The 13464-nt window shown below is 33.5% G+C and overlaps 1 protein-coding gene across 1 annotated transcript; it reads right to left on the bottom strand.

Annotated features, from left to right (window-relative positions):
- Positions 1-4839: 4839 nt before the first annotated feature.
- Positions 4840-7619, bottom strand: GDF5 (growth differentiation factor 5; the record flags this gene model as incomplete). The annotated part of the gene is made up of 2 exons (XM_081949401.1): positions 4840-5898; positions 6989-7619. The coding sequence occupies 2 exons, from the start codon at positions 7617-7619 to the stop codon at positions 5036-5038; spliced, it is 1494 nt and encodes a 497-aa protein (XP_081805527.1). The 3' UTR covers positions 4840-5035.
- Between the last annotated feature and the right edge of the window lie 5845 nt (positions 7620-13464).

Consider the following 13464-nt stretch of genomic DNA (forward strand, 5'->3'; position numbering starts at 1 on the left):
CAGGAAAAGTCTAGGAAAGATCCCTCCTAGGTATTGCCCAAAGGTAACAATATATGTACCGGTGTACAGTACTTACCTGGAAATAAAGTACTATTGCTTAAAATTGTACTTAAAATAGGATAGTTGACATAAATGAAAAGGGCTAGCTTTACTGAGCCTGGGGTTCAGTAAAGAGTCGTGCTGCCTAGGTGGAAAAAAAAGTTACAGTATTGATGTTGAAGATTAGATACAAGAAATGTGATTCTTAGTGATTTTTGAAATGTTCTTTTATTGAAAAAAATCAGAAAATGGAACAACAGATATGATCTAGATATAACTGGATATTAAAGTGTTGGTTTAATTTTATATTAAGAGTACATGGACTTTTCTTATTTCAGTTTTAATACATTTTAATCACCACGATTTATTTCTTTTTTGAAACAACTGTTTTGAAAATATTAATTATTTAAATATGTAAATTCAATTTAATGTAACATCTATTTTAATTATTTTTATTTTTATTATTATTTATTACAATTTATTAGTAATAAAGACACAAGTATTTAATTAAGTTTTTAATTATTATAATTTCATAATTTTGATACTTATATTTGGTTATTAGAAGTATTGGGAAAATCAATGTCTATACATAGTCATAACTGCAGTTGCCCAAATCTTTTAAAATTCTGCTCCATTTCTGTGGCCTTGTCAAAATATCCATCAACTAAATAAAATATTAATGTATGAAAAATCAACTATGGTTGAAGATCAGTGATAATTTAATTTAATCCACTCACTGTGCAACTGTTAAAACTCTTAAAGTAAGTTATGCCAAAACCATAAACTATTTTTTTCTAACAAAAATCTTATCATGCCTGGTTAGGATGTCATAAAACAGTATCACTAAATACTTTTTATTATGTGAGGGTCAAGGCTTTTTATGTTTCTTTAAAGCAACTTCAAATAGCCCACATACTGGGTTATTGCATCTTTCATATGACTGTTATATAAACAATCACCTTTTCTATAGGAAATGACATAACCATACAAATTACACATGGAGTTTAGGCACATATTCAAACACTAATGGCAATGCATTGTTTTAAATGGCATACTTACATATTTACCCGTTCAACTCAGTTCTCATATTTTATCCAAATATAACAAAAATTACTAGCACATACCTGTCTCATAGTATACTATTTATTTGAAATTTGAATCTTTACAAAGACTCACTTGGGACAGAGAATGACTTCAGAAAGTAGGTACAAATGAGGCATTTTCTGTGAAAGAGAGGAGAAACCTGCCATATGAAAGCTGAACTTTTAACCAATATCATTTTACAAGTCTTCCCCACCTCCCAATGTTTACCATTCATTGATAATGTCAGTTCCCTAGGGGAAACAGTATAGTTGGCCATAATAATAATTTGAGATGCCAATCTTCCCAATTTCTGTTAAAATCTAAGTAGCTGAGAAGGTTAGGGAGACCTATGCCTTCTAATGTTCAACATATCTTGATGTGTTTTGTGATACTGTATTCATGGGCAAATACAGCCATGATACATTTAAATATTCATGAAAATTTAATTCAAGAGTACTTCTTAATCTTCATTGTAGAGTTTTCAAAAAACATTATAATCTCTGCGGAATCCAACTAATGGTTCACCTAGATCAGTCTTTTCCATCCATTTTTGTATATATGTTTACAAACAATGTCACTTCATTCCATATCACATCCCTTCTCTACAAGCAAATCCATTAAGACATTAACTTTTCAATTAAAAGGTGTCAGTAAAAAGTCTGTAAAGGATTGCAAAAACCTTGAAAAAAAGTCTTACTTTAATATTGATTAAATATACCAACTTTTGATTTCTTAATCTAAAATCTTAATCTTTAGATCGTTCAAATATTATCATAGGATTTGATTCTCTTTAATTCTTTACTTCATCACAAAGTATTCTTCAAGGTTTTAGCAAGCCTCTTTTGCTGGTCCAATAATTTTTTTCTCAGGTCATTCTCTTACTTTATCATGCGTATGTCTCGTTTAATATTTAAAGCTTCAAACAGTTTGTTTTGTATATCTTTCTTCCAAATCCTTTTCTTGGATTGTCATTTGTAGTTTCTCTTTTGGTGCTTTCTTTATCCTATCACACAAAATTTGCTCCACATCTGTCATTCCCTCATTAACATTTTTGAAGATAATCTATTCATAGAATCTGACATCATTATTGATACTTCTGATATTGTAAATACTAATTGCTGGCTCCATTCTTCAGAGTTCTCCCTTAATATTTCTGAATGTAACTTAATGTCCTTTGAAGGGCTCCAATAAGATTGCAAGCAAGATGGTTAATTCTTTTGTCTTCTGGAGCTCAAACCCATGGAAAACTGCTATCCTACAGTCTCCTTAGGAGGAACAGTTATCTGAAGAATGTAGCAGATCTCCTGTCCTCACATTATCCAGAGAGGTTGTTAGTTCCATTATAATTTGCACTGCTCTGTGCAAACTATGGTGTCTAATAAAAACTATCTTGCAGAACAATATACTATTACCTGCATACCAAAAACTAATAGATAAATAAACAAGCAAAAAAGAGGATTGGTACCATCAGATTTCATTACATTAGTACATGAAAAGTGGATGTTGCTAAAAAATAGAAGTCTTTTGAAATTGGAAAGACATGTGGATGGTATGGACATCTATGGTATGTTAAAGCAGGGGTCCCCAATCCCGGGGCTACTGGAAGAGAGTGGCAGGTGAGCAAGTGAAACTGAAACCACCCCCACCCCAATTGAAGTGGACAAGCAAGTGAAACCAAAACCATCCCTCCCCCCAGCCCATGGAAAAAAATCTTCCATGAAATTGGTCTCTGGCCCCCAAAAAATTGGGGACCACTGTATTAAAGCAAGGTTAATGTTGATTTTATGTCTGGTGGGCTGTTCTTAGAGTATGAAATAAATAAAAGGCTAGGTTGTGCCTGAAAATACCTTTGTGGATCTTAACATATTAAATGTTTTATAAATGAGAAATAGTAAGCTTTGACTACAATATACGAATGGACAGTGGGGAAATATGTGGTTGAAAAGATTGAAATTTACATTATATAGTAGCCTTAAAGATAATTTTTATAAATTGATGTATTGTTGGTATTTGTCATCAGAGAAATTGTCTATAATGTATGAAGGCACTTCAAATCTTTGCTGGAAAGGTAAACAACATGAAGAGACAATTAATCATGTATAATGAACATGTAAAAAAAAGTTTGGATACAAACAAATACATTAATTCAAGTGCTTTTAAAAACTAATGAGCAATTGAAGTCAAAGACTTTTCTTTTGAGATTAATTGAGAAACAGCTACAAAAAAGCCCTGAAATATGAACCATAAATGCATAAGGCTACAGAAATTAATAGAAACATGGATATAACATATTTAGACTATGATCACAGTGTATATAGTCAAAGGCAGTGATATTTAGGTTGAAAGAATACATGTATAAGATTTCCTTAACTACTAATTTATATTTCCCAATAAAAATACGGATCATGGTATATATGTATGTATTTGATAGTTTGCAGTTTTCCAGAGAAGATTCAGACAGATCACAAAATCATGCATTGTTAACTTCCATTAGTTTTAAACAGGACACTCAAAACACAGATTTAATAAAATTATAGTAACTATGTCATCTAGATATCTAACACCCAATAATTTATTGCAGTTTAACATTATAAGCATTAGAGTGCAGCATGATTTATAAGCAAAACAACAAAAACACTAGTGTTCAAACACTAAACAGATTAACATTATAAAAAGATAAAATGGAAATAATATACACTGAAATAAACATATTTGCTTGCAGTTCTCTAATTCCACATATAATGTGTACAGTTTAAAACCAAGTCAGCATTCTATTAAATAATTGTTACAAATATACAGTTCTAAATATATGAAATTTGAAATTTTTCTTAAACTATTAGATAGTTTGGTTACAATAGAATTAACGAAATAAGTTTTTTTCCAAGCAAACACAAGATAAATACATTGGACAATAAAGGCCATGGAAGATTAATGGTTTAATATTATTGAGTCTTTAAAAATGTGCAAGAGAATAAACAGGTCCATTGTAACCCTATTTGCTAACGTTTTTACTGGGTCAAAATGTTTATCAGATAAAAATGTGTGTGTCACTGAAGTGTGCTTGAGTGATTAAAGAAGATCTGACTGTTACCTTACAGCAGGGGTGTCCAAACTTGGGAACTTTAAGACTGGTGGACTTCAACTCCCAGAATTCCCTGGCTGGCTGGGGAATTCTGGGAGTTGAAGTCCACAAGTCTTAAAGTTCCCAAGTTTGGATACCCCTGCCTTACAGCAAAGTGAAGAAACTTGCTTCAGGGAGATAAATCAAAGCAAAAACGGAAGTCTTAATGATGCACGGCATACATTTATAGTGTTGAGGCATTATTTCATACTGTACATCAGGTAGCAAAATGTATTGGGGCAGCACTGATTTAAAGAGTAGCAAATATTTAAACCTGACAAATTACAGGATGTAAAAGCAATGGAGCTACAGTCCATTTTTCATGTTGTTTTATCAATCTAGTCTATTTAGAAACAGACTTGAGCCATACTTGACCTCAAGATACAGTGTGACAACTACCCCTGGTAGTAACAATCTGACTTATGATTTAATGTAATGGTTTGAGGACATACAGTACATCCCACAAATATCTGTGTTGCTATATTGACAGTAGTAAGAATCTCTAGATGTGGCCTTGGGAATATTGTAGATATTACTAGCACAATTAGGAATAATTTAAACATGTGACGCCAGGCTACTACATTTGCTGTTTTTAAAAAAAATCTAATTCTTTATTACAACTTCCTCATAATAAAGGAAGTCAGAAGAATCCTTGTAATAAAAAAACTTGCCAACATTAAAATGCCGCTATTGTCAGGATAGAAGGCTTTGGATAATTTTATTATGCTGTTCTATGGGCTCGGTGTACTCTAGTTGTCTTTTATTTAAAAGAAAAGAATTGTATTTGTGCTGTTATCTACAGCCACATGACTCTACCACCATGTCTTCATATTGTTTATAAACGACATTATTTGCAGAATCAATAAACAAAATGCTAATAGGGCTCAGCCTTGTCGGAACACAACAAGTGGGAGGTGTTGATTCTGGATCCATCGAGTTCATTAATGTTTGGATAACAGCATGATTGGTGGGTTCTAGATGAGACCTAAGAGGAAATTCACAAAGTCCTTCACAATGATATGCTTCATATTCAAGAGGAGCAATTATCCAGTCATCCCAACCCATATCCTTAAAATTCACATGGAGTAGTTTTCTGCTACATTTTGCCTTCAAATTTTTGTTTGACCGCTTTCCTTGTCGAGTTGTTAGAGGAGCCCTTCTCTTCCTTCTTTGACTAAATAGGTATTCATAAACAGTTTTGTCATCTTGACCAGATCTGGCTTTTATTTCATTGAAAAACAAGTCTCTTTTCTTTGTTCTACCAAATACTAAAAAAAGGGCCTTTTCATTGACTTGCCTTCCCGCTCTGTTAAATCCCACAATCCTTAAATCAACAGGCCTCCCCTTTTCAAAAGTCTCCAGTTCAAAACACAAGTTATTAAAGTTTTTAAAGTTCCTAAACACTTTCCAAATGTCAAACACTTCCCATTTTGCTGTATCTATGATGTTGACTGTTCGAGACTCCAAGGTAATGGGTGCTTGCCTGCTTGTAGAGCAACTGGATAGCTTCACTTGATAGGTTTTCTCAGGAGGATGAGGCTTCCAAATATCAGCTCTTTTTCTTAAAATCCGCAATTCTGCCCCCAGTAAACCATCTTTCTCTAGAGCACTGATGTCAAAAATGTATTTTTGCTTTTTAACTGGAGCTTGGTCATCTAAAGAGAAAAACAGAGAGAGGTTCAAGTATTTCTGAATAGAAATGTGTACTATTTTTCAATTTTTCCTAGCACATGTGCATAAAGAGTTTGGGATTATAAAATGGCTTTATGGCACTGTTAGCAGTTCATATCGCATGGAGATATATTAGACCAACTCTTCAACATTTCAGAGAAAAAAATAGCTTTATACACTACATGTAATCTAATTAGAACTTAAATTCCAATAAAATACATTTGAACTTGAACTTCAGATTAAAACTTTGTGCCTATGATGTTCTTTTTGTTGTAGTAATATATCATGGAAAGCATATAAACATAATATGGTTATGTGCTGGACATATTTTAAGCTAGAAAAATACAGGTCATATGCTTGTGGATGATATATTTTAGTAATTGTTTTCCTTCAAAGATACTTTCCAGGAAGAGAAGGTTAATTTTAAGCATAAATAATAATGATATATATTGGATTTAAACATTCAACCTGGAATTTCATTCAGACAAACTCTTTCTCCTTTGAGTATATGTACAGATATATAGATATCATGAGTTAAAGTCCTGAGTTCTACACACTACTCATTTCAAGGGTATTTGTGGAAGAAAAATCAGCCACCAACATGAGATTTAAGAAAAATTCACAGATTGCTGTGTTGTCTATGAGGCTTTGAATAAGAAAGTAGACAACCTCCTTTGATCTTATAGTCTTTTTATTGCAGAAATATTAACTCTCCTGCTTATTTTGTAATATTGAATCTGAATTAAAACTATATCTGAATTACTTTCATTCTAACAAATAAGAAATACTCCAGACAGTTCCTCTTTGCTAATCTGTGTTTTTCTGAAATAGAAAGAGACAACAGGAACACATTATTCAGCTCTTATTCTATCAGATATATAGGACTATCTTATAAAGTGAAGGCAATGTTTCATGCAGAAAAGAAAAACACACCACATTCTGAAAATTAGCATTTACATTAATACAAATCTCAAAATCTGTCAGTACAAATGTTCTTAAAGTATCCATTTAGGATGTAAACATCTGTGAATAGCCAAGTTTTGTGTCTTTCTGCAAATGCACAGATTTCCTTACCTTGTCCCTTGTCTATGAAGCTTGTAATTGTATTGGCAAGTCCCATCTCCAGTTTCATACTTCCATTTATATCTTTCTGTTCTGCATCAGAAAGAGCTTGGTATAAGGCAAGCATATATTCATGTGGTATGACAGCAGGATGCCTGAATGCCTCTTTAGATTCTCTTTGGGTAATAGGTTCTTTGATTGTTTTGGTTTTGAAGGAACTATCTGGATTCCCTGTGCCAGATTTTTTCAGTGGGGCCTTAGGGCCAAAATTCTGAACCTTTGGAGTCACCGTCCTTATTCCTGGTTGTCTATTTGAAGTAAGTCCTGCATGCTTTTCTGTATTCCTTGCTTTAGGCAGAGTCGTCTTTAAATTGTCACTCTTTGCCAAGAGAGCTCCAGCTTGAGCAATATTACTTCTTGTTCTAGGTTTGGAATTGCCAGCCTTATATTCATGGCTCCCTGTTCTAAAAGAACCTGTCCTTGGCAATGGGTGCCTCTCTTTTCCATCTACTTTAGACAATCCTAATTTCAAGCCTAGGTTACCTTGGCTTGTTTCAGCACAATTCAATATTAAGGAAATGAAAACCAGATAAAACCAACTGAAGTGCCAAAGCAGTATAGAAAGAAAGTACTGGATTTTCATCCTTTGGTCTTCCTTTGGATGCCACCAAATAAAAAAATTAAAAAGGTTCCTCTGGTTTGGTATAAAAAATGAAATAGATTAAAAGGCAAAATAAGCAAAAAGAGCTTTATTTTCAATATGCAGAACTTCAAATCAATTTTTGTAATATTTGTATCCAGTCCCATAGTGGAAATGCTAATATGTTCAATTCGTTGTCTCCTGATTGCTGCCAGCAGTTTATTCCTAAAAAGAGAAACTTAACCAACTCCCTTTCTTCCTTAAAAATGACTAAAAACTTGAAGGACTCTTGTTTAAATCTGAGAGGATTTTTTTCCCCCAAGAAGGAAGAATGGCGTAATGCTGCCTCTGTGTTAAAAGGTTTTTTAAAAAAGTTTTGAATCCCTTCCAGTGAAAATATTTCACACACAGAAACCTGCAGGTGCTTAGAAATCTTTTACAAACTTGAACTCAGGAATTGGAAGTGGAATTCCAACAAAAACCTATTTAATTACTCTCTGATGTCATGCTGTCTAAACTAATTTAAGTGTGATATATTTCTTTTAAAAAGTCTTCTTTGCTTTATGAGTCATACTCTTCTTTATGTGAAACAACTCAGTAGGACTAAAAGTATATAGAATATGCAACTAACATGTTCTGTATTATTAGCCTTAAATGAACTCTTCATTTAGAACCAAACAACATCACCTAAGATAATCATGAGAACCTTTTACAAAAACAAGTCAAAATAAATTTGTAGTATGTTTTAATTACATATGCATTGTATACAGTTCTAAACATAGAATCTCTGGTTTATTAGCAGGTGAGTGAAAGAATGAAAAACAAACAGGATAGCAAAGCTACTGCTTAAAAAGGATTTTTAAAATATTATGAACTACTGACAAAAGAAAATAAGAAATTATGAACAATCTTACTTTATGCCCGAGAAGAAAATATTTTCTTATATTGCATTTTAGGTTTCATTATTTAACTACTTCTCTTTGCAAAGCCCCTGAATATCCAATGTTAAAGCAGCAGTGTCCCCTGCAGGAATTTGGAGCATATGAAGTGAAAGCACCAAATAACCTCAGTTATCACATTCAACAACTAAATTCTGATCACTTTTTTAAAAATAAAATTCTTTATCTATCCATATCTTTATAATTCTTATAATGAGTCACCTTAGATCATGGTTGTCAAATTCCCAGCCCGCAGGCTGGATGCATTATGTGCTGACCACACCCATGCCTGGTTTAGCAAAGGGGAAAAAGTCCCGATATGTCATGTGATGACACCATGACGATGCGAGTTTGACACCCCTGTCTTAGATAATATGTCATCTTGGACTTTTTTTAGAGTGTAGAAATATGCAAGTTTTATATGCCATTAACTATATTTTGCATGAAAAAGAGTATCATGAATGTTTAATCAAACATTCAATAAAAATTGGACTTCTTGAGGATTCTGTTATGTAACTTGCATGTGTGAGGATGACATATAGAACTTCTTGTACCTTTGCAAACTATTCTAACTGCTGAATCATACCCAAAAATTAGGTAATAGCAATACATTTTAATCCTATGTCCAGCAGGTTCTAATTGAGTAAAAAATACACACTCTCTCAAAACTACAATAAACACATCAACCTATAAATAAGACGTGAAACCCATGTGGAACAAATATGTGTTTGTTAGCATATCAATCCCCTCCTCCTTAAGTTAATACATGGATGTGGAATGTAGTATGGTATAGATGTCACAAATCATGGTGAGGAAACTTTTTCTTATGGAATGCCATCAGGGCCGGATTTAGATGAAAAGAGGCCCTAGGCTATTCCACTTATGGGGCCCTTTCACCTCCCATTTTTAAGTTTGTAAATTACATGAGAGATAATAAAATACATCATTACTGTGATATATATCAATATATTAAATGAAACATGTTGTAATTGGTACTAACCTTTATAAAAAATGTGGCACGGATAATAAATAAAAATAAAAGGCCCCTCTTGATCTTGAGGCCCTAGGCTGAAGCCTAGCTAGCCTATAGGAAAATCCGGCCCTGAATGCCATTGAAAAACAGGAAAGACAATAACAAAAGATATGAGATATAATAGATATGAGGCGATCCATGTAAGTGGATGAGTTTGCAATATTTGTATCTTTCTATAATTAATTACCAGTAAATACATTTTTTAATTTAACACTGATTTAATTTCACTGACTCTGGATTGATATAATTCCAAGCAACATGCTTGTTGGTTTAAACCAAATGATAACTGCAATTGTGTTTAACAAAGCTTGGAGAACAGCTGATATAATTTTCTTTTCAAGAAGCAAGTATGATGATACAAACAATACATGACCAGGTTTGTTACTGTCCTTTCCCTTTTTTTTTGTAATAATTTTTTCTTGTTTTTGTCTTTTTATCACATATTACAATCTTTATATCAACAGTTTGTACAATGTTACATCGTCGTATCTATGTGTTTTCCTCTCTTTACCATATATTACAATCCTTATGTCATCTTATCTATACATTTTTATGATATTAACATATTTACCTACTTTTATATACAGTTCTATGTTTATTTATGTATATTGTTTTCGGCTTAATTGTTTTTCTTATTATCCAACCATTCATACCACTTATTCCAAATTTCGTAGTATTCTGATTCTTCTTTGTCCTTTAATTTTTGAGTCAGTTTGTCCATCTCTGCGCACTCCAAGATTTTTTTTATCACTAATTCGTCTGGCGGTGTATTGTTTTGCTTCCAGCATTGGGCAAAGGCAATTCTAGCTATAGTTAATATATGTGTTAGTAGATATGTCCTTTCCCTTATTATGTAAAGATATGAGGGGGTTTGATTGGAATATTAGACTATGTAGGTGGTCTTTTTGGTACTATATTTCATCTTTTTGTACTATATTCTCCTTGTCCATGGCTATTATGATTAATACCATCACTACCATTTATGCTGAGTATCTGTGCCCCTGGATATTTATTATAATATTGGCACACTTACCAATTATTAATCCAAATCAATTAGAATATTTCTCTGGTTTCAGAAAATTATCTTCTTTCTAGAAAAACATTATCACTGGTTCTTCAAGTATTTTATGAAAAATAAATGCAGATGGGGAGGTTATTCCTGCAACTAATAATTCATGACTCTGATCAGAAATGTTTAAACATTTTATGTCAAGTATTAATTTTCATCATAGCAATACACTACTCTAATGGCATAAGAAAGCATAAGCGTAATCACCATTGTACAAACAGAAATCTTAGCCTTCAAACCACTAATGGGCTACAGTATATAGTTTTTGTGCTGATTCAGCGGTTTGAAAATTGAACAATATTTTCAAAATTAAATCACTCTGTGTTTCAGCAGTTTAGAAAAGGAGAAAGAAAAATTTGAAGCAGGGCCCAAAGTACTACCTCAATTTTAGGGAATACATTTTCCAGGAAAGGAGTCCATGTGCCAAATATTGCAAATTTAAAAAAAGGTTATGTGACCATCTTCAAAGAAGTACTGAGTATGTATACTTAATTTTCATAAGAAATTAATTTACTTCTTTTTCAATCGTAGGAGTGAGGGCTATGATAATCTCCCATTCCCAAAACAAGGTTTACAATAGCAAAGAAAAGAGCAAATGCCTCTTTTATATAATACTGTTTCCAGGAGAAATCAATCAAACAACTAAATGACAAATTTTAACAAGTAAAAGGTTACTTGCCAAATAAGATATGTTCCAAGTGGATTGCCAATATCAACTGTTTCCAGCAGCAAGCTTTTTTTTCTCCAATGCAGGATGGCCAGTTCTGTCCCTTCCATTGTTTGGGAAGATTGCTTACTACCTACATTCAAATGTATACTAAATTTATACCACAGCAAGCTAAAATGCCGTAAAATGACTGCAAGCTTTAAAGAATGTCTTGCTATGTAGAATATCCTGGCATAATCTTAGCTATGGCAATATTTAAATTACATTAGATTTACACAGATTCCAGGTAGTCCTTAACTTACAATAGTTCATTTAGTGACTGTTCAAAGTTACAATGGCACTGAAAATAACTTATGATCATTTTTCACACTTATGACCTTTGTAGCATTCCCATGATTATGTGATCAAAATTCAGATGCATGGCAACTGGTTCATACTTCCGACTGTTAGAAGTTGTTGTGGCTTGTATGCCTAATAAATGGCATTTACAATAACTGTAAAGTAGAATATCCAGTTTACTGATCTTATAAATCAACAACATTAATGTTTTAATGCAAGCAAAAGCCTAGGAATCTGAATCAGAAAGTGATTAAATGCAAAAATCCAAGGCTTTGAAACTTGGAAAGCACCAGGCACAGAATGGTAGAGAAACAAGCTGCAACTAGTTCACAGAATCACAACTGTGAGTGCATCTTTTAGTTAGAACAGAAGCACATAAAACCACCTTGTATATTTTCAGACCAAAAAATGAAGATTGATCAGATTTTTTTTCATCCTCAGTTCCATGTAATTTTCCTTCAGAAATCAGTACTGTTTTCTACCCTATTGTTATAGGCACATCCCCATTTAAATGAAACTGAAGAAGTTCCAGGACAGCAGAAACAAGAAAATTGATTTTATTTATTAAAGGAAACCAGTTTACAATGTGAGTCTCAAGTGAGAGTCATTTAAAAAAGAGAGTACAGCTGATACCTACAGAAATTGAAATGGAGAGCAGTACCATATTCCACTAATTTAGAACCATAATTAAAATAACCCATGGAGTACTGTTCTGACCTCCCCCCCACCCCCAAACGCCTGTGAATAAACCAGAAAACAGGCCTGGCTGTTTGCCACTGTTTAATTACTGAAATAACCAATCCTTTGGCTGAGGGCCCAGACAACTCACGTTCAAATGAAGCAACGCAGATAGTCCAAACGAACAGACACAGCTAGAATACACAGATAGATTTTCTTAACTAATTCGAACTGTTGTTTCCTGCAATTGTCCCCTCCCAACGCCTCACCTATAATCTCTCTTGGGAGGGGCCAATCCATAACCACCTGTGCTTAATCATCTTCTGTGAGTCTGCCTACGGAGTTGCTGCTTCTGTTTCTCAGCCCTTGTCAATCTAGCATCAGGGACAAACTGCCTTTGATCCTCCCCACTGCTCCATGCCTCAGGCGCCTCTTGGTGGCGAACCAGGCTCTCTGGTCCCTGCTCTGAGTCTGAACCCTCCACATCGTCCAGGGCAGACTCATATGGTTGCTCGCTATCCGAGTCCATCAGCAGCTCAACCGGATCCTGCTGGACCACAACAGAGTACTATGAATTATATGCACCATCTCATATCTGGACTTCTGAATTTGGAACTTATTTGTATGGTGTATAGCTGCTACCATATAGAGATATTTTTTAGCAGGCAATAGAATATTCCCAAAGAAAGATATATTTAAAAAAATCCCCCAATACATATAAAACAGTTAAGAAAATTAACACAACTCTTTATCACCTACTTCTGTGTCTTATCTGGAATGAAGTGCTAGTAAATTTATAGATGTTACAAAAGGTGAAATCTTTAAAACATGTTGGTTTTGAGGTGAAAGATGCAATTGTTGTTATAATTTGCAGGCACTCTTTTGCAAGAAATTCTAGGGAGGGATTTTGCAATCTTCCTCCACTATATTTCAGAATTTCCCAAATTCATGTTCACTGTGTCAATGACACTATCTATCTATCTCATCCTCTCCCTTTCTCCTTCTGCCTTCAATTTTTCTCAGCATCAGGATCTTTTCCCATGAGTTCTCTTCTCTCATTTGATGGCCAAAGTATTTGAGCTTCAGCTTTAGTATCTGTCCTTCCAAAGAACAATCAGGGTTGA

Source organism: Natrix helvetica (genome assembly GCF_964273705.1).
Source record: "Natrix helvetica genome assembly, chromosome: 3".
Lineage (NCBI taxonomy): Eukaryota > Metazoa > Chordata > Lepidosauria > Squamata > Natricidae > Natrix > Natrix helvetica.